We start from the raw sequence: 21,968 nt of genomic DNA, 5'->3' as shown, positions 1-21,968 counted from the left end.
AGGAGAAAATAGATCTAGTAAAGCACTCATCCTTTCTCACCTCTAAGAATAAATTCTGTTTACTTACTTCTTCAGTCTCTTTATACTCCCCTCAAACATGTACTACCTCTCCCTTTCATCCTAACAGAAAGCTTGATTCTGGTCATTCTCTTCCTTTCACTGAAAATTTTATCTTTCTTCTTTACAATTTCTTTCACATTTCTTCCTTTTTCTTATTCCCGGTCTCTACTCATTATCTCACCTTTAGACTCTACAGCTTCCAACTAATCTCCGAGAACTTAATATAAAGCTCTTTACACCAAGAATTAAATTTTATTTATATTTAACTAGACAAATAATACACTAATGCATTATTGTTTTTAAAAAAGTATTATAAATAATACAAAAATCTCCCCTAGCCACACCCATGGCCACATTAAAACCTTTAGAATTACTGAACAAATGAGAAGACTGATTGAGAAAGAAGCCGAAGATGCGATTTGCCACTTCGCCTTGTCACTGAGGGTTTTGTCTACCTCACGAAGGTCCCTTGAGACAAAAAGTTCTTTTAACGTCTACAGCACTGCAGAAAAGGCTAAAATAAACCAGTAACCTTGACGATCTCAATCTCTCACCGCCCCGGCCCTCCCCAGCGGGGGAAGCAGGAACTCTCGCGAGTCCCGGCATCTGCGCGAAAAACTACAGCACCGCACTTCTCTGACGCATTTCCGTAGCGCCGGAGCAAAGGGAAGTCGTGGTGGCTGCCGGGGACCAGCCGCCGAGAAGATGGTGCTCACCCGGTCGGCGCGGCCTCAGGCCAGGATCCAAGCCACGTCAGCTGAAAGATCCCAGCAGAAAGTAGGAAATCGCCAGTTTCCCCTTTTTCTCCTCGCCCCTTCGTAGAGCGGCCCTCAGAGAGGTGGGGTTGCGCAAGGAGGTGCCAGGGTCCCGCGGAGCGTGAGGACGGCGGGCGTGGAGGGCCGAACTTGCCGCGCGCTCCTGTGTACCAAACCCCACGCTAAGCGCTTTACCGGTAGTGTCGTTTAGTTCTCACTACCGTCTTTTAAGGCAGTTCTTACTATGAAACAGCTTAAGTAATTTGTTTCGGGTTGTTCAGCTGAGGAATGCGTAGGCAAAGCTCAGGCCTTTTAATCTTAACACCAAAACCAAAAATCAGACCCATTGCCGTCGAGTCGATTGCGACTCATAGTGACCCCATAGGAAGAGTAGAAATAAATGCCCCATAGGGTTTCCAAGGAGTGGCTGGTGGGTTCGAACTGCTGACTTTTTGATGAGCAGTCGCGCTCTTAACCACTGCGCCACCAGTGTTCCAAGGAAGGTTAATTTCGGCCACCATGCGCGAGCATAATATAGGGGATAGGAGAGAAAGCCACCATTTTCACCTGAGAAGGCCGGAGATGGCTTCGCACCGTTCTTTAAGGCGTAGGGAGGGCCGCAGTGACGTGGTCTGTGGCTTTCAGTGGTGCTAGTCGTCCGCTGCCTCTTGATTTTGCGGGGAAGGAAATGGAGCATCAGTTCGCTCGCGTATGTGAAAGCAAGGGCAACGACTGACACCATTGATGTGTTCCTAAACACGTTTTTGCTCAGACAGCATTAGTCCTTCCTTCTCCCCTCACCCCCTGTATGTGCGTTAGGATGTAAGCCCAGCTAGCATATTTGACTTTGAGTAGAGAAAATTCTCCTTTTTGAATTGTTTTGCCTCCTTTAGTCAGGACCAGGACTAGGGTGAGGAGAGTGAGGCAGGGTCCTGAAAATGCAGGGTCAGATCCAGTCTTTAAAATTTTAATTAATATCATAGATTTTTTGCATTCATTTTGATTTCTTTAAAAAAAAAAAAAAGTTGCCGATGAGTGGATTCTGACTCATAGAAACCCTATAGGACAGAGTAGAACTGCCCCGTAGGGTTGCCAGGGAGTGAACTGCCAGCCTTTTGGTTAGCAGTCAAGCTCTTAACTACTGCACCACCAGGGCTCCTCTTAAAACATGGCATTAAAAGATTAGATTTATCTTGATTCCTGAGTTTTTTAGCGACCTCTTAAATTTTGCTCTTGAGGGGAGTACTTCACTCACTTTGCCCTAGTCCCAGCTTTATCTAAATTAGGGTGCTTTTTCTTGCCTGCAGAATTCTGCTGCTGATGGAATTAAAGAGTGTCCAGAAAGCAGGAAGGAGTCTCAATCTGATGACCGAAGTACTGCTGAATCGCATACCACTTGGGAACATAGTCCAGTCCCTAGAACTCCTAAAACCAGAAAGAGGAAAAGCAGAATTGAAGGCTCCTTACCAGAGATGATTGAACCATCTGCTGATGGAGAGACTTCTGAAGCAGAATCAAATTGTTCTTCTGTGTCTGAGCTCCAGGATCCCATTGTAAGAGTAACTAGGAGAAGGCAGATCTTAGTTTCACGCACCCCAGTGTCCAGTGTGAGGAAAAGGCTGAAAATAACTCCAATAAGTGAGTCTCACAGTGAAGAAGAAGTCTCTGAAGCAGAATCTCATGTTTCAGGTATTTCTACATTTGTGCCTTCCACAGTAATAACTACAAGAGCCAGAAGAAGGGAGGCTAAACCAAGCCAGGAATCACATGCAGAAGATATTTCTGATGCTGAGTCATCATGCTCAGACATTTCTTCATTTTCGGGAATTGCAGTTAGGAGAGCAACCAGGAGTATGCACAGGAAATTACAGGCACAAACTGAGGAGAAGGATACTAAGATTATACTAGGAAAGGAAAAGTGGAACTGTAAAGGTTTAGATGAAAAGGCCAAAGGAATAATAAATAAGGGAAAAGAAATTAATGATAAAAGTTCTCAGTTAAACAGTCTTTCTGAGCTTCAGGACGCTAGCCTTCAGCAATTAGTTTCTCAAAAGCATTCAACTCCCCAGAGTAATAAAACCACACGAGAACCCTCAAATCTGAACTATGAGGCTGTAATGAAATCATTAGCTCAAACATTTGCAGTTGTGGAAGTGGACAGATGGGATGAAGAGAGAAAGAGCACCATAAAAACAAGTGACTCGACACAGTTTGGTGATGATGAAGAGTGCACAATTATAAGTGTCAGCAAAGACATGAATAATAAAAAGAATGTAAATCTTGAATGTGATACCACACTATGCAACCCTGAGCTCAACACATCTCAGGATAAAGGTGATTCTGTTTTATTAGTTCTCAGCAGTGATGAAAGCCAACAGTCTGAAAACAGTGAGAATGAAGAAGACACCGTATGTTTCGTTGAAAATAGTGGTCGAAGGGAGTCATCGAATGGAGACTTGGGAAATATGTCATGTGACACTGCATTGTTTGTAATTGACACAACTCCTGGACTGAGTGCTGATAAAAATTTTTACTTGGAAGAGGAAGACAAAGCTAGTGAGGCTGCCACTGAGGAAGAAAAAGAAGAGGGAGAGGATGAAAAAAGTGAAGAACCATCAGACCATGATGTAAATAAAGATAATGAGCTCAGTGATGAAGAAGACTTATTAAATAGCACAAAGTCTAAACTGTAAGTTTTACCCTTATTTTTAAAAGTAAAATTTTGATGCATATTTCAAGTGGCTAATTTACCATAAAAATATAAAATATTAGAAATGGAAATTGAGGAGAAAACGACTGCCTTAGGTTCTTTACGGCCAAGTCCTACCCAGTATTTCCCCTGTCTCTGTGGGTGCCTTTGTTAGTATTTTTTTCCCACCAGTGATAGCTCAAAGTATATCTTTTTGGTGATATATTAGAAATTATCTGATTACAAAGTTTTCTTCACGATTGTCAAGAGCAACGTAAAAGGAAACTGAAAAACCAGGTGCCATCATGTTGATTCTGACTCATGACGACTCCACGTGTCAGAGTAGAACTGCACTCCGTAGGGTTTTCAATGGCTGTAATCTTTCAGAAGGAGCCCTGGTGGTGCAGTGGTTAAAGCACTCAGTTGCTAACCAAAAAGTCAGTGGTTGGAACCCACCAGCCTCTCCACGGGAGAAAGACGTGGCAGTCTGCTTCCATAAAGATTACAGCCTTGGAAACCCTGTGGGCTTATGGGTCAGAATTGACTTGACGGCAGTGGGTTTGGTTTGGTGATCTTTCAGAAGTAGATCTCCAGGCCATTCTTTTGAGGCACCTGTAGGTAGACTTGAACTGCCAGCCTTTCTGGTAGTAACCGAATGCTTAACCATTTGCACCAGCCATGAACTCCACATGAAAGGGAAAGTAATTTATGTTTTGTACATGTTGAGTGTAGAGAAACTGAAAAGAAATACAGAAAAGCATGAGGAAATTAATCGCTTATAATCATATCATCCATTGAAAAGCACTAATTTTTGAGGGTAATTCTTCAGTTTTTGAGTTTTAAAGTTGTTTTTCCTAGGCGCAGGTTCCTCGTGGCAATGTTTCCACTGGAAACATAGGCAGCCTTGAAAGGAACTATACATTAACAGATGCCAAGTCTTCACTATAAACCAGTGAAATCAATCTCTGAGGCTAGGTTCAGGTATACTTATTTTTTAAAAGCTACACCCTTCCCCAGGTTCATTCTGAAGTACATTCAGGATTGAGAATCAACTGCCAAGGCACTGCAGTAAAATGATTTCGCTTCCAATAGGGGCTGATTGTCTACATTTTCAGCTGCTCTGTTTATATGAATAATTAGGGGAAAACATGACTGTAGGTCCAAGTGAACTTGCTTATATTAAGAATTGTATTAAAAAGGACTCTTTGGTAATATAAGGTAGAAATTCTCATTACATAATAGAGCAGGAGACCAGGCAACTGCAAAAGATTCTGATTTGGTACATCTGGGGTATGACATTTGTATTTTGAAAAAGCTCCAATGGTAAACATGAATATTCATCGCTGTTTAAGATTCAGGTTTAGAGACACTGTCAAATGCTCTTTGTTAACCAGAAAAACAGTCTACATTTGAATGTCTTGGAAGTTCAGAGTAGAAGAAACTGTCTTTCTCCTTGATTTTAGAGATGGTGATATGTACGTTTATTAATTCACTGTCTACAGTTGAAGTTGAGCCAAATTACTAGATGCCTATTTTCTGTAATTCTTTATTGAATCTGTTGACATGTTATATGGCCTTACTCCTCTTCAAGAAATCTGCAGAATAAATTTGGATGTGTTTCTGAGAAGCTTTTTTGCTTAATGTATTATTCATTCCAGAGTTTCTTCTAAGTGACTTTACTAGTAGATTTAAAATAGATTTGTACAGTTTTTCAGGAACTCATCCATTGTAAAAATAAGATACTTTTTTTTTTTTTTTTGATCATGGCAGTTAAAGGAAAGAAAAGAAGTGATTTTATAATATAGTCTTAATTGTTCCCTTTTGATTTAACTACTTGATCTTTAAATGGCAAATTCTCTTTCAGTCTGAAGTTGACAAGCAGCAGCATAGACCCTGGTCTGAGTATTAAAGAATTGGGTGGTTTATATATTAATTTCAATGCAGACAAACTACAGTCTAACAAGAGAACCCTAACACAGATCAAGGAGAAAACAAAAAACGACGTAAGTTACATGAAATGTCCTGTTATGTTTTCATAGAACTAGCTAATCCTAGAAATGATTCATCTTTGATAAAAGCCTAATTTCCTGTAGGTGAAACATTAGCCTAATGTGCTCTTCCCCCCCTCTCCAATATTTGTATATTTATGTATATTTATAAGGTCTAATCTATAAAAGATGACTTGAAGAATAACGTAATATAGGGTCAGTGTTCTCTTCTTACCCACCAATTATGATCCCAGGCGTTTGTTTCTTCTCTTTTCTTGCTGTACTTTAGTTCTTAACTGTTCTAGACCCTGTTGAGAATCTGAAATCTGTTGAGTGCCCAACCCCACAACCAGAAAAAAATGCATATGTGAATGTGGACACAACATTTACATACAATTTCAGAAGGAATTACTGTCAGGGTAACCTCATCCAAACCCTCAGCTTCAGCCACCACTTTTATACTGCTTTCTCTCAAATCTGTATTTTCTAGCCTTGGTGCCTCTTAACTTTAGGTCTTTAAATCCAGGTGCCTATTGTCTGTTCAGGGAGTCCCTGGGTGGCGCATACGGTTAAGCGCTCAGCTACCAACCAGCTATCCCAAAGGTTGAAGTCGATCTCTGTATGAATTGATGTTGAAAGCATCTAAGATATGTTCTTGAGTTGGAAAGAGCAGATGCAGATTAGGATGTATAAACCAAAAACCAAACCCACTGCTGTTGAATCGATTCCGACTCATAACAACCCTACTGGACAGAGTAGAACTGCTTCATAGGGTTTCCTAGGCTGTAATCTTTAAGGGTGCAGATTACCACACCTTTCCCGCAGAGCAGCTGGTGGGTTCGAACCACGAACCTTTCCATTAGCAGCAGAGCGCTTAATCACTGTGCCACTATAAAAAGTATGTGTCCTTTAATCAGAATTTATATTGCTTTTCTCATTCTATTAATCAATGGTCTACCTAGTCTCCTTAGACCACAGGAAGTTGTTTAACCAACATGAAAAGAACTTAACCATCAAAGACAGTACACATTACTGGGGAGGTCAGCACAACTTAACCAAGGCAAAATAGAAGCTTCATAGACACATCCAGACTCCCTGAGGGACCAAATGACTGGGCTGAGGGGTGGAGACCATGGTCTCAGGGAACATCTAGCTCAATTGACATAACACAGTTTATAAAGAAAACGTTCTACATCCTACTTTGGTGAGTAGCATCTGGGGTCTTAAAAGCTTGTGAGCAGCCATCTAAGATACATCTATTGGCCCCACCCAATCTGGAGCAAGGAAAAATGAAGAAAATCAAAGATGCAAGGGAAGGATTAGTCCAAAGGACCCATAGACCACAGCTACCACAGCCTCTAGCAGACTGAGTCCAACACAACTAGATGGTGCCCGGCTACCACGACTGACTCCTGTGACAAGGATCACGATAGAAGGTCCCAAACAGAGCTGGAGAAAAATGCAGAACAAAAGTCAAACTCACAAAAAATGACCAAACTTACTGGTCTGACAGAGACTGGAGAAACTCCGAGAGTATGGCCCCCAGACACCCTTTTAGCTCAGTAATGAAGTCATTCCCAAGGTTCACCCTTCAGTCAAAGATTAAACAGGCCCATAAAACAAACAGTAATACACATAGCTCAGCAAGACTAAATGAGCACACCAGCTTAGGGCAAGGATGAGAGGGCAGGAGGGGACAGGAAAGCTGGATGAATGGAAATGGGGAACCCAAGTTCAAGAAGGGGAGAGTGTTGACGCATCACGGGGTTGGCAACCAGTGTCACAAAACTCTGTATTAACTGTTTAATGAGAAACTAATTTGCTTTGTAAACCTTCATCGAAAGCACAATAAAAAATAATTTTTTGTGTGACAGAAAAGAACTTACCATTAAAGACTAGTTGGGTTTTTTTTTTCTTTCAGGGACTTCAAGGGCTTTTGTAACATTGTTCCTATTGTCTCTATTTTCCAGTAGTTTGGTGCAGGTGGCCAGTTGCAGAGAATAAGTAGAAGTGGACATATTAATGTAAATCCGATTGTACAGATTCAGATCAGAAAAGGGGATTTGAGATAGGTATCTACTTTATTGTAGATTCTCTAAAATAATCCTTTATATTGCCTCCTAAAACATTTTTTTTTGGCCTTTTATTATTATTATTATTTTTTTTTATTGTACTTCAGGTGAAGGCTTACAGAACAAATAATTTCTCATGAACAGTAGTACACATATTGTTTTATAACATTGTTAACAACCCCACAACATGTCAGCCCTCTCCCTTCTTGATAAAACATTTTTAATGTGATTATAATTTCCAAATTTAAGGACAGGGACAATTTGCAGTATTATATCTGTTGCATAAAACAGGTTAGTATGTTTTAAGTAGTTTTCAGTGTGGGAGATCTTTCTTGTGAAGTCAAAAATACTGGAAAAATTACATAACATTTTGATGTTATTTTAAAACCAGTTTAATTTTTTTTATAGCTTCTGCAGAAAACCATCATTACACCTGATTTTGAAAAAAACTACAGTGTCCCACCATACAGAGAATCAAAGTTTCAACTTCAGAAAAAACGCAGAGTAAGTACAGTGACTTTAATAATTTAGAATGTTTAGGTGCATTTGACTATGTTTTTTCAATTTATACAACATTGTTGTACAATTAAAATATCATGTATGTATTTTTATGTATATAAAGTATATATTTGTATACTATTTAAATGTATGTATGTTTCCAGAGAAAATTATCACAGGTATTTAAGGACCCATAAAATACGGTTCCATAAACATTTTTTATGGATTTTCTCATCTTTACGGCTCGCTTGTAGACTGTTGTAGTGAACTTAGTAATGTAGCCAGCTAAAAACCCTGGTCTATTTAGTTTGCCAAATGAGAGGATAGAGCCCATTTTCTTTAGTAAAATATAGAAGATCACTTCCATCTGCCATCTTAACTATCAAGCATAAAGAAGATATCCAGACTATGGTACTCCATTAATGTCACTAATATGGAGTGCCCTGTACACTACCTGGCACTTGGTAGACACCCAATAAATATTTATCGTATGAATCGAAGAATAAATAACTTTCAGCTCTACTCTGTAGGTCCTGTAGGGTCACAATGAGTCAGAATCAACTTGACGGCAGTGGGGAAGAGTTCTCACAAGAATAGCAATTTTTGTTTTACTTTAGAAATAACATACATTTCTGCACTTTTGGAGCAAGTGGTTCTCTGAGACACCTGGGAGACTGAATAAAAGTATTAATGTTTACATTTAAGCTCCAGAGGTGAAGATGTCTTTATATATTACCTATTCTGTTGGCTATTTTAGACAATAATAATTGAAGCTGGGGGTTATTCTTCAACCAAATAGGCAATTACTTGCTAAGATACAAAATAAATTTTAAGGAACTCTCATTTATGAAACCGATTGTGCTATACCCAGTTTACCAGAGAAAGCACTTTTCTTTGTGACTTGATTTAATTCCTTTTAGGAGAGATGAAGAATCTAGAGACTAGCACTTTCTGTAAAGTAATCTTATTTGTTTTTAATTCACAAAGTTTTCTATGTGTATAATTTTGGGGGAAGTTAGGTATAATTTATCCTCTTTGCTTACTAGATTTTGAATGTTTATTGTTGAAATCTGAATTTCAGGAAGAGCGACAAAAAACAGCAGGCAATGGCTGGTTTGGTATGAAGGCTCCAGAATTGACAGATGAACTAAAAAATGATCTCAAAGCACTGAAGATGAGAGCTAGCATGGACCCAAAACGGTTTTACAAGAAAAATGATAGAGATGGCTTCCCCAAGTACTTCCAGGTATGAAGCAAAAGAATAATTGTTGATCTGTTGTTGTTTTAGTTTGGAAGGCACTATAGTGATCTTTTTATTTTTTAAATGGATAATTATTTACAATGCATACATCTAAAGTGTAGACCTTATGTGCTTAGGCCATATAATAATGGCCAGAACCCAAGTCAGACTGCCACCAGCTTATATTAAGTTTCCATTTAGAAGGACAATGTTAACAAATGGTAACTGGGGTCAGCACTGTAAAACTTACTGAACCTGTACGGTGGTTGTACCACACACGAATAGTACTAGTCTGGGAGCAAGAACCCATGCAGGAAGGAAGGGGAGAGGGAATCATTTGCACCAGTCCCTTCTTCTTTTCAGGGTATTGGAACATCCCCAGGCAGATTCTGGAAATAGTTAAAAAGTTGGTTATCAAAGTGTTTTTAGCTGAAAGTCCAGTGGATGCATCCTCTGGTAGCTCTTAAATTCCTGTCATTCTTCTGACTGTTTTTTTGTCATTCATTTGGATGACCATGATAGTCCTTTGCTCTCCCTTCAAATCCATCTTCCACCTTGTAGCCAGTCTTCTGTTTTGTTTTTGTTTTTTTTTCTTGAACCTGTTCATGTTACACCTCTGCTCAGAAACTTTCAGTGATTCTTTATGACCTGCAGGATACAGTCTGTGCCCGTTAATGTGACCCTTTACAGTCTGCACCCAACCCAGGTCACCAGCCCTTCTTTTGTCATATATCCCTCTTAAGCTGCAACATTGTCGGCTTACTCAGTCTTCTCAGAACATGCACATACAAGTCTTTGCATTCTTTGACTTTGCATCTGCTTGACTCTCCCTTGTTTACCTTATTTGATTGGTAAAATTTTACTCATCCAAATCCAAGCTAAAATGTCATCCTTTATCAAACCTTCTTGCTTCTCTTAGGTAGAGTTGGTTACTTAGTCTTCAGAGCATCTGTGGTGCTTTGTTTAGCATATATTATGTTGTACGTTAATTTTTTGGTTACCTGTCGATCTTCCTTAAGACTAGACTCGTCCTCCCTGGCAGGAACCAGTTCTTTTCTTTGTTTTCCTTACACTTAGCACAATGCCTGGCACATACTAGGTACTCTGTAAATTTTAATCAGTTGAATATGTGGACAAATGCAGAGTCGTCACTAAGTAGATTCTAATCTGGCAGCATTTATGATAACCTGGGAGATAAAATAGGGTGGTAGAGTTTATGTGCATTTCATTGAGTTGGGAAGCTAAGCAAAAAAGAGTTTAAATTATCTTTCTTACTTTTCTTTTCTAGTTATACTATTTATCAGGATTTACTGTACTGTTCAGTATTATATAAAAGGAATCTTGAGTTTGCTATATACTTGAAGAACTATCACTAGTAGATCCAATGTGCTGATTGGATAGGTGATTTATTTTTGCTTAAAAAAAGCATAAAAACTAAATTTAACACTGGTAAGCTTGTGTTTTCCATTCCTTTCTGTACATATACTTTGTTAAAGCTACCCTGAAATATGAAAGCAGCTTGGCATCCAAGTATCACATGATTTATTTCAATCAATTTTTCATAGATTGGAACCATTGTTGACAATCCAGCTGACTTCTACCATTCACGAATTCCCAAGAAGGAACGGAAAAGAACTATTGTGGAAGAACTGCTGGCTGATTCTGAGTTCAGAAGGTAGGGAATTTATTTTTTATTATATAACATGTATGCTTAAAAATATGCACACTTAAAATTTTAGATAATTGTAAATGCTTTAGGCCAGAGTTTCTCAGCACTATCTCAATTATTGACATTTTGGATCAGATAATTCTTTGTTAGGGGAGACTGTCCTGTGTCGGATGTTTACATCCTGGCCTTTATATGCCAATAACACATACCTCCCACCGCCAGTCGTGACAATCAAAAATGTCTTCAGACATTTCCAAATGTCCCCCGGGGGACAGAAGCCAGTGGCAGGGGTACCTGATCTTGTTGTTGTGGGTGGGGGCATTGTGATGGGCTCGCTGCCAGGTTTGTCTGTGGGCACCACATGCTGGACCACGGACATATATGCGGTTGGACATTGCCCAGATACGTTATGCGATGCATGACTGTATGTTTAAAAGTCCTTGAAGCCGCTGAATATGTGTATTAGAGAGATTTAAAAGCATGCCTCATATAGATGTCTGCTGGCCTTCTAATTGATTTAATACCAATGAAAATACTTATCAAGGATTTTAAGTATATTAGTTTGTATCACATGGAAAACATATTTAATTCAGGTTATGGAAGCTATTTAATGAGTCTGGGTAATGGTAAAAATTTTAGAAATACACAATCCTCCTATCCTCAGTATGTATTCTTTCCTTGGAAATCTCACCGTCATGGGGCTTTAATTATAATCTAGATACTGTTGAGTTGCAAATGTATGTCTCTAGTCCAAATCTCTCCTGAGTCCAGACACACATATCCAGCTGCCTCTCAGGAACATCTAATGCGTGTCTCAGAAGCACCTCAGGCTCAGCATATCTAAGAGCTAACTCGTGATCTCTCCTGACCTGTCCTCCCTGTAGCGAAACCTGGTCCTCTCTCAGTGCTTTGTATCTCCGTGAGTTAACGGCGCCACCATCCATTCTTTAGGGCAAGTCTTTGACACCACTTCTTCCTTAAATCCCATATTCAGACTGTCACAGAGTCCCTCCAGGTTTCCTAAACATTTCTCAGGCCTCTCTCTTTCTGTCCATTACGATAGAGGTGTGGTGCAAGCTGACTGATGAGTCTTTGCTTACCTACGTGTTGAGCATATGTTGTAAACAAAAATTGCTGTACATTCTGTAATCTTTGATGATTAGCATTCTCACAAACCCACAGCAGTGTTGATAGTGCTTTCATCAAAAAATAATCTTAGAATAAGGGTCTTGTTCCTGGACCATATTTTGAAAACCACTAGTGTATGTTATGTTTGTTAAGATTCTAAGAAATATATATCATGTATTTTCAGCTAAGTGTAAACTTTTTGTTTTGCTTGGTCCTTATTTTTACATTTTTGTTCCACAAAAATGTTTAAGGCATTATATAGCATCTGGCAGCTCTGTTGTTCAGCGGAGATAGTACACGGCCCTCTAATGGCTGAAAGTTTTCAGAAGTTCTGCCATTATAGTTGCCATTTTTTTCCCACTAAACTGCAGGCTCCATGAGAGCAGGAACTGTAGCTGTCTTGTCCACTACTGTCTCCTCAACTTCTAGTATGGCTCCTGACACACAGTGGCAACTTAATACATATGTGATGAAATAGATAATAAAAATACAAAAAATTTTGAGATTTAAAAGCTCCCAGAAAGGTCATATTGACTTCTTCCTAATGTCTGATGTGTCATACTTTAAAGCTTAAAGGTTTGATTTTTTCCCCTGCAGATATAATCGAAGGAAATACTCAGAAATCATGGCTGAAAAAGCAGCAAATGCGGCAGGAAAGAAGTTTCGAAAGAAGAAGAAATTTCGCAATTAAGATTCACCAAGCAAACCACAGTATTTTATGTCTCCCCTTTATTTATTTACTAAAGATGTTTTGAAAACTAACACCATCACATAAAGTAGACTGGCCCTGTTTATAGGGATTTCTGCTTGAAAAAAAGTTACTTGAGAGACTCAATCATGTGATCTGTGGACCAAAAGTAGGTAGGCCTACAAAGGACCCACCCAGGCTTAAGACTTCCAAAGGGAAAGGAACCCCAACCATTTTTAAGATAGTTACCATTTTTGTAAAGTTTTCAACTTTTGGTTAAAGAAAATTAAAAGATACTTAGAAAGTATAAAGTTAGCTGATGTGTTCAAAGAACTTTAAAAAAATATAATCAGAGATATATAAACAATATTGTAATTAATAAGTAGTTTCTTGTGTGTGTGCATGGTGGGGGGAGGTGGTGGACAGGAATTGCCTTGTAGTCAGTTGCAAGATTACATCTAGAAGTTGGTGTGGATGGGATATAGAGTTCTGCTTGCCACCTGTACAGAAGTAGTAGTTGGAACCAAAGGAATGTTAAACGTGTTCTTGGAGCCAATGTATGCTTGCATAAGACCAAAGAACTAAATGAAGCTTGGGAATGTAAGTACGACTTAAAAGATAAAGACCACCTAGAACCTTTGGGTTAAAAGTTGAAGAAGCAGGAAAGCTGTTTTCCTTCTTTGGTAATTGTGAAACAGGAAGACTAACTGATTTTATCCAGATTCAAGGTTGTGTTACAAGGGAAATAGGATTAAATTGATGAATCTCTGACTTGGCCAGGAGGTAAAGTGGTGCATCTTTTCTTGTCTCTGTGGCACAAGTATGCACCTTGTCTAAACTGCCTTTCTGGTACCCAGGCAAAAAGTTGGTCATTTCTATTAATATCAATGCTGCTTGGTTGTAGCTTTCTTTATTATTTGCTGAACCTCTGTTTTTTCAACATAATACTCCCTTGAGATTTTGGTAAATACGAACTCTCATAAAGAATGTGAGTTAATTTACCCTTTACACATTGTTCCAGGAGATGTCAGCAGAACATTGCTTCAACTTATGTGACTGGTGTGAGACACCCAAAGTTGTCATTCATTCTGTATAATTTTCTGCATAGATGATTGAGACCCAGTTATTCTCACGCTCGGGTGTGGGCTAGCTTCTTACCTACCATAGCATTTTTATGCAGTCTTCTGACTTGGGAATGCTAGAGCCAGTTAAATTATTCGGTCCTTCAAAGCCTACAGTGATGACAAAATTGCAATATATATTTTTAAGCAGAAAATCAATTCATGAAATACCAGCTGCCTCAGAGTTTGTTTTAACATTTAGTGTTCTGGGTTTTTTTTTTCCGATTTTAGTATTACAGTGTATTTTTATAGGGAAAATGATTAGTAACCTCTAATTTTTTCCATACAAATCAAAATTAGAGCTTTCTGGATTGGAAAGCAGTGATGTGGAAAGAGTAACACCTAAATTCCAATTTCAGCTTTGTCACTAACCCACCTTAGAGGTCCTTAGAGTATACATTTTTTTTGTTTGTTTGTTTGTTTTAACCAAGATAAGTTTATTTCCTCACAGTTCAAGTAGGCTAAAAGTCCAAATTCAGGGCATCAACTCCAGGGGAAGGCTTTTTCTCTCTGTTGGCCTTCTCTCCTGTGTTCTCCTGGACTAGGAGCTTCTCTGCGCAGGGACTCGGGGTCCAAAGGACGCGCTGTACTCCCGGCACTGCTTTCTTGATGGTCTGAGGTCCCCCCCTAGAGTATACATTTTTGAGTATTCACTTTTAGTCATATATTAACATCCATGCTCTTGGGTTCTATTTTGTTATATGTATTTTCATAAGTTGCTTAAGTAACTTTTGTAACACAACAGAGTTTTTAACAAATGTGTTTACCTCATTCAGTGAAGTAAATTACTCAACTAAAAATCACCTAAAGTCACCTGTATTAGCCTTTATTGTAAGGAATTAAAACTCAGTAATACTAGTTTATGTGTAAGCTTCATCTCAAATGTGACCTTAACAAATTTATTTTTAAAGCCTCAAAACTAATAAATAGTATCTGAAAGTGTAAGTAAAGATAAGAAGGTAAAAAGTGATCCAGAAGAAGTCTAAACTTTTAGCTCAATCTTAACTAGCCTTCTGCAAATATATTAGCCTTCTACAACTATCTGGATATTTGAATAATGGATGGATTTGTCTTTGTTGCTTTTTAAGCAAAGCAACTGTTTAGAAATTTAGGTTTTAGTGACTTTGGCCTGTATCACTAAATTCAGTTCACTTTCCAGAATTATTTTAAGGCTTAATGACTAACGAGTCCTCAACTGAAAAGCATAGTAAAGCGTGCATGGTGCTGATATATTAGGGTGTGCTGATGAAAAAAGGGCCTTCAAAATAACCTAAAAGGCCTGGAAAGATTTCTAAAGGAATGCTGTATTTATATCCCATCTTGTTCCAAAAAGTTTTTAAGACAGTTTATAAAAATGCTTACAACACAACTAGTGTTTTGTTTTTTAAAGTGAGGAAGTCAAGGCTAGGAAAATGATGGAAGATATGAGATGAAGCCACGGTGAAGTTAACACAATGAAACAGATGCTGTGAAAACTGTACAGTGGGTAGGGGTGGGCTCTGGGCTTTCTCATATTTAACACCCGAATCAGTTATGTGTTCAGCATTCACCCATGAGATAAAAACAAACCAGCTGCTCTAGAACACACCATTATTCCTATTGAGACCTGAGAATTTCTCTTGTGGGTCCCCTAACAAGGAGGCCAGACTAGAGGCCATACTTGACTGTCCACAGGATAAATGGCAGTGTTTTTTAAGAGCACTCTAAAAGAAAAGAAAAACTTAGTATAGAAAAGTTTAATAAAACCTTAAATCTGAGAAAAATTCCTGGGCTCTCACTTTTAGAAATAGCAAGTTAGAAGAAAACACGACCATATGGTATTCATCTGGCAGCTGAGCTGGAGGGTCCAAGATACTTCCTTCATATGCTTGTTACCTTGTAACATTTTCTTTAAAAGGTATGACACTTGAAACTTCTCTTCAGTTTAACAGTATAGCATAGAAATTGCCAAAAGAACAAAATATAGCCCACAGACTTTTGTATTTATGTGGCACTGAAGGCTCACGTGGTTAAGCAGGCTTGATGCATAGTATTTGGGAAGTTCTACACCTCCGCATCTGCCTCCTTCCTAGTCATCTCACCTAAGGGAGGAGGAGTTGCCCAAGATATTCATTGGGCTGTAGTTTTACAAACGGACAGTGTCTTGTATTCACAGGTCACTCTTGCTCTTCCAACTGCTGCCACTTAGTAGGGCTTGCCCATCTGGGGGCCGGTCTGCCATTCTCTCTTGCAAGGAAGGTGGGAAATTGGACTCGGGGTTTCCCTGCAGCCTGTCCTTCTCTATTAAGGTAGAGGATGGTGGACGGGGATGATGGGAACATATGCTGTTCCATCACAGCTTACCGGAAAAGTCCTGCAGTGGGATATTAGCAGTCCTGCAATTCAGGCACTCTTCTAGCTCATATAAGTGGTACTTTCTTTCCCATTGGCTACTGTTCCTTGCAGGTACAACCTCCTTGGTCAGGATCACAAAGCAGGAACTGGTAAAGTTCAGGCACCAAAATCCTGGCCTCAAACTCTGTGCAGGGAACTGAAATCCTGAGGTCTTGTTCATTAAGGGAAAAAATGAAACATGGCTATAAAAATATAGTTAGATTTAGTTCCAATTGCCATATGAATTTTAACCATCACATACAGTGAAGAATACTACAAGTGTCTTTGGAACACGTGCCTTGACCTATTTCAATGGTAGGGAAGAAATACGTGCATGTAGTCGTCTACATGAAAAGAGATTTATGTCTGAAGTTTTATTCAGTCTCTCCTCCCTCCTACATCCCCCACCCACACCGCCGATAATTCAGGGAAGTTAAGTAATTTACTACGAAACGAGAACAAAAATAAGACACGCTTACTGTGATTGGAATGTTTTCAATATCTTAGTATATTATCAGTAAGACAGACAGCTGCCCTCGAGTTGACCCCAACTTATGGTGACTTTATGTACAACAGAATGAAACATTGCCTGGTAGTGTGTCATCCTCACAATCACTAGCATGTTTGAATCCAGTGTTGGTGGCTACTGTGCCAATTAATCTCACTGAGAATCTCCCTCATCCCTGTTGGCCTTCTACTTCACCATATATGATGTCTTCCTCTACTGATTGATCCCTCCTGATGATGTGTCCAAAGCAAGTGAGTCTTTGACAGTGTTCTGTTGTGATTCATAAGGCTTTCATTGGCTAATTTTCAGAAGTAGATTGCCAGACTTGCTTCCTAGTCTGTCAGCTCCACTGAAACCTGTCCATCATTGGTGACCCTGCTGGTATTTGAAATACCAGTGGCGTAGCTTCTGGCATCATAGCAACATGCAAGCCACCACAGTATGTCAAACAGACAGGTGGTAGAATATGTATATATTAAAAAAAAGCTGACTGTGAGACAGTAAGTTAGAACAAAGAATGAGCCGTAGCTTAATTCTCTCATGTGAAGCTCATGAAAACCTCAGTTTATTTATCTACAACTTCTGTCCTCCCAACTAAATCTGCCACTTCTCCCAACGTCAGTTGTTGGAGGAGAAAAAAACCTGTTGCTGTCGAGTCAATTCTGACTCATAGCGACCCTATAGAGACCCTATAGGACAGGTTAGAACTGCCCCACAGAGTTTCCAAGGAGCGCCTGGTGGAGTCAAACTGCTGACCTTTTGGTTAGCAGACATAGCTCTTAACCAGTGCGCCACCAGGGTTTCTCTGATTTGGAGGAGAGGGGGTGTGAAATAAAGTGAGACGGAAGGATATTAAACAATGGCCCCATGCCTTTCCCGGGTGCCTGGGTGATTGCCTGACGGACAACTTCATCTCTCTAGACATATTTTACCTGAATACGATCCTTTAGGGTTAATTCTTGGCTTTTCCTTTAGTGAAACCATTATCCAAATTTAGCCAAGGACATTCGCATCAAGATGACCCTACAGTTCCTCAAGCTCAATCTCATCAATTCGGTTATCCTCATTTCCAGTCCACCTCAGCCAATCACTATTCCTTGAAATTGTTCAGTGGTCAAACTCTGATTACTCCAACCTGCTATCCTGTTAGGCCTCCCTCCAGTGCCCTCTAACTCAGCCTTGGCTGCACTTTGAAATCACCTGATGTGGCTTAAAAAATAATGCCTGGGTCCCACTGCTGAAGATTTTGAACTCATGATCTCAAGCCTTTCAGCCACTCCTTATTCTCCCAATCCTCCACTCCCATCAGGATAGATTTCCCTCCCTAACCAATCTGGATCCAATTGGTTAGACACTAAAAAAATTCTTTGCATACCCTACTGAGCCTTCTCGTTCTCTAGTCCTTCTGCTTTTGTTATTATCACTGGCCAATCCCAGTCAGGGAAATACCCACTGTTGTTTATCAGTACAGATTACTGAGATTTTTGGGAAACAGTCCGCCCTCCATATCCGCAGGTTCCATATCCATGGATTCAACCAATTATGGATCAAAAATGTTCAGGGTGAAAAAAAAGTTCCAAAAAACAAAACTTGAATTTGCCACACGCTGAGCACTACACTGAATCCTCGCGAATTAGGTGATGTATATAGGGATCCTGCTGTAGCCTCCCGCCGTTTCACAGACCCTCAGTCTCTCTCCAGCACTCACTGTTTGACCATTGTTTGCTCCCGTCTCTTTCAGTTGCTACTTGTGTTGTGTGCACTATTTGTTTCCGTGAAAAAATGACTCCTAAAATGCAATGAAGTGGTAAAAGCAATGCTTCAAAGACTAAGTGTGAGGGGCTGGAGGAAAGTGAGCAGAAGTTGTTTCAGGCTAGTAAAGGATGGCTGGCTAGCTATGTAAATGCTACAGCCTCAAGAACATCAAGATCATGGAAGAATCAGCATTGGCTAATGCTGAGGCAGCATCAGTGTTCCCAGAAAAGCTCAAGAGACTCAGGTAAGAGAAAGGCTACTTTCCAGAGCAACTCTTCAATTGTGACAAAATAACTCTTTACATAGCATTTACATTGTATTAGGTTGTTGTTGTTGTTAGGTGCCCTTGAGTTGGTTCTGACTCATAGCGACCCAATGTACAACAGAATGTAACACTGCCCGGTCCTGTGCCAACCTCACAATCGTTGTTATGCTCAAGCCCATTGTTGCAGCCATTGTGTCAATCCATCTCGTTGAGGGTCTTCCTCTTTTTCTCTGACCCTCTACTTTATCAAGTATGATGTCCTTCCCCAGGGACTGGTCCCTCCTGATAAAATGTCTAAAGTATGTGAGATGGAGTCTTCCCATCGTTGCTTCTAATGAGCATTCTGGATGTAACTCTTCCAAGACAGATTTGTTTGTTCTTCTGGCAGTCTATGGCATATTCCATGGTACACTGTATTGGGTATTATAAGTAATGTAGAAATGATTTAAAGTATATGAGAGTGTGCACAGAGGTTATATGCAAATACTAGGCCATTTTATATAAGGGACTTGAGCATCCATGGATTTTGGCATCCATATGGTGGGGGGTCCTGGAACCAAACCCCCATGGATACTGAGGGACTACTGTATTATGAAGCTATGCACTCTCAGCTGGTCCTTCACTGCTGCTCTACAATTCTTGTATTCAACTCTGATTACTTCCCATCAAATTCATTCATTAATTTAATTCATTCTCTACCCTAGTCCCCTTCCCTCTGCTCCAGACTCACTTTCCAATTAACTGTGCGAAATGTCCATCTGGGTATCACATAATTATCTCAAATTCAACACATCATCTTTCTGAGATGATTAAAATGCCTAGAACTGTGCCTGGCACATTGCAAGTATTCAAACAGAACCTATTATTTCCTTGTTCTCCTCCATTCTCCACATGGAGGAAGTCTTCCTCAGTTTTAATGACGCCATTCTGCCTTTCACCTCCTGTGGCCCTCCTCTGCCAAACAAAATATGCTGAAACTCATACCTCCAATACCTGACATCCAAAATGGTGCCACCACAGGGTATATTCACTGCTCCAAATTCAGGTCCTGGTCACATGCCTGTTTCTTCTCCACTCTTTTTCCAGCCTTTTTCTGCTCTGCTTTGGGCTGCAGGAAACTACATTTCCTAGGTTCCCTTGCCAACTGGCTTCCCAGTACATTGGCTAATCGAAGGGACTGACAAGACTGGAGGGCAGGAGGAGGGAAGAAGCCAGGGTATTTCTCTCTCTCTCTGCCTTGAGTTACGGGTCACTTATGGTCACGTACCTTCCATTCCTTGGACTTTTACATGAGAAATAAATTCTATCTTGCTTAATTCACTGTTATTTTGGGTTTTCTGTCACTCATGGCCAAAACCAATTGTAATTAATGGCATCAACAATCCATGGCTCCCTGACCCTTACTCAGCTGAACTCAAGAAATGCACTCTGTCTCACTCATCTTTGTATTTCCTTCCAGCATGGTTCCTTGCACAAACCTGATATTTAAAAAAAAAAAAAAAAGAAAAGAATTGAAGATTAATGAGGTTATGGATTTAGAAGGCCCCAAATCAGGAGAAAGTTGGAATGAAACCATTCCTGGTCTCTGGTCTTTTAGGATCTGTGCTGGCCTTAGGCGGCAACGTGCTACCTTTAGATGTGAATGTCTCCACCCTTTGAGGCACTCCCACTTTGTCAATACCTTCCTGCAGTCGTGGGTGTGTGAGGTAGGGCTGTGAAAGACAGCATAAAGAAAACAGGTACTCAAGCATAAACGTCTTCAACTTCCCCTTCTCCACCTTCGTGCTTTTCTCTCTGCCCTCTTCTTACTTACCTCAGAAGAGCAGGCATTTTTCCATCATTCCTAGGCTAATGCTTTTACTTTCCTCCCAGAAACAAATTTTCATCTGAATTAGTCATCTGTAAAATGGGATAATTCATACTTCATAGGACTTGAGGAATAATTAAATGGCAAGGTTTAAATAAAGTTGCTGGCATAAAGCAAGTGTTCAGAAAAATGTTAGGCATTTCCATTTTCCTCTTGACTCCCTTTCTCTGGAGGAAAATTGCTCCATCAGTTCTCGGGTCTTGCATTCTTGGGGATAACACCTACTCCTAGTTTTCTTCCTATCTCTCTGTTGTTGTTGTTGTTGTTAGGTGCCGTCAAGTTGGTTCCGACTCATAGCAACCCTATGTACAATAGAACGAAACACTGCCCAGTCCTGCACCATCCTCACAATCATTGGTATGCTTGAGCCCACTGCTGCAGCCACCATGTCAGTTCATCTTGTTAAGGGTCTTCCTCTTTTTCGCTGACCCTCTACTTGACCAAACATGACGTCGTTCTCCAGGGACTGATCCCTCCTGATAACATGTCCAAAGTACATGAGATGTAGTTTCCAGATCCTTGCTTCTAAGGAGCATTCTGGCTGTACTTCTTCCAAGACAGATTTGTTCGTTCTTTTGCCAGTCCGTGGTATATTCAATATTCTTCGCCAACACCACAATTCGAAGGCATCAATTCTTCTTTGGTCTTCCTTGTTCATTGTCCAGCTTTCATATGCATATGAAGCGACTGAAAACACCACGGCTCAGGTCAGATACACCTTAGTCTTCAACCTTACATCTTTGCTTTTTAAGACTTTAAAAAGGTCTTTTGCAGCAGATTTGCCCAATGCAATACATCATTTGATTTCTTGACTGTTGTTTCTATGGATATTGACTGTGGATTCAAGTAAAATAAAATCCTTAACAACTTGAATCTTTTCTCCATTTATCATGATGTTGCTTATTGGTCCAGTTGTAAGGATTTTTGTTTTCTTTATGTTAAGGTGTAATCCATACTGAAGGCTGTGGTCTTTGATCTTCACCAGTAAGTGCTTCAAGTTCTCTTCACTTTCAGCAAGCAGGGTTTTGTCATCTGCATATCGCAGGTTGTTAATGAGTCTTCCTCCAATCCTGATGCTGCATTCTTCTTCATATAGCTCAGCTTCTAGGATTATTTGCTCAGTATACAGACTGAATAAGTATGGTGAAAGAATACAACCCTGATGCACGCCTTTCCTGACTTTGAACCACCAACTATCCCCTTGTTCTGTTTGAATGACTGCCTCTTGATCTATGTACAGGTTCCTCATGAGCACAATTAAGTGTTCTGGGATTTCCATTCCTCGCAATGTT

At 39.9% G+C, this 21,968-nt stretch overlaps 1 protein-coding gene across 1 annotated transcript; it reads left to right on the top strand.

Annotated features, from left to right (window-relative positions):
- Positions 1-683: 683 nt before the first annotated feature.
- Positions 684-13,020, top strand: DNTTIP2 (deoxynucleotidyltransferase terminal interacting protein 2). Its single transcript, XM_004378758.2, has 7 exons — positions 684-837; positions 2,123-3,504; positions 5,369-5,507; positions 7,973-8,068; positions 9,144-9,308; positions 10,868-10,977; positions 12,697-13,020. Exons 1-7 carry the CDS (start codon positions 766-768, stop codon positions 12,788-12,790), a joined length of 2,058 nt encoding a protein of 685 aa, XP_004378815.1. The 5' UTR covers positions 684-765; the 3' UTR covers positions 12,791-13,020.
- The last annotated feature ends 8,948 nt before the right edge of the window (positions 13,021-21,968 follow it).

The sequence above is a fragment of the Trichechus manatus genome, unplaced genomic scaffold (genome assembly GCF_000243295.1).
Source record: "Trichechus manatus latirostris isolate Lorelei unplaced genomic scaffold, TriManLat1.0 scaffold00058, whole genome shotgun sequence".
Taxonomy (NCBI): domain Eukaryota; kingdom Metazoa; phylum Chordata; class Mammalia; order Sirenia; family Trichechidae; genus Trichechus; species Trichechus manatus.
This window is presented reverse-complemented; position numbering and strand designations above follow the sequence as displayed.

Excerpts from the sequence above, each read along its gene's own strand:
- DNTTIP2 (XM_004378758.2), top strand. The coding sequence starts at position 766 with ATGGTGCTCACCCGGTCGGCGCGGCCTCAGGCCAGGATCCAAGCCACG. Across the intron at positions 3,505-5,368 it reads AATAGCACAAAGTCTAAACT|TCTGAAGTTGACAAGCAGCA; the intron begins GTAAGTTTTACC and ends ATTCTCTTTCAG. Across the intron at positions 5,508-7,972 it reads AGGAGAAAACAAAAAACGAC|CTTCTGCAGAAAACCATCAT; the intron begins GTAAGTTACATG and ends TTTTTTTTATAG.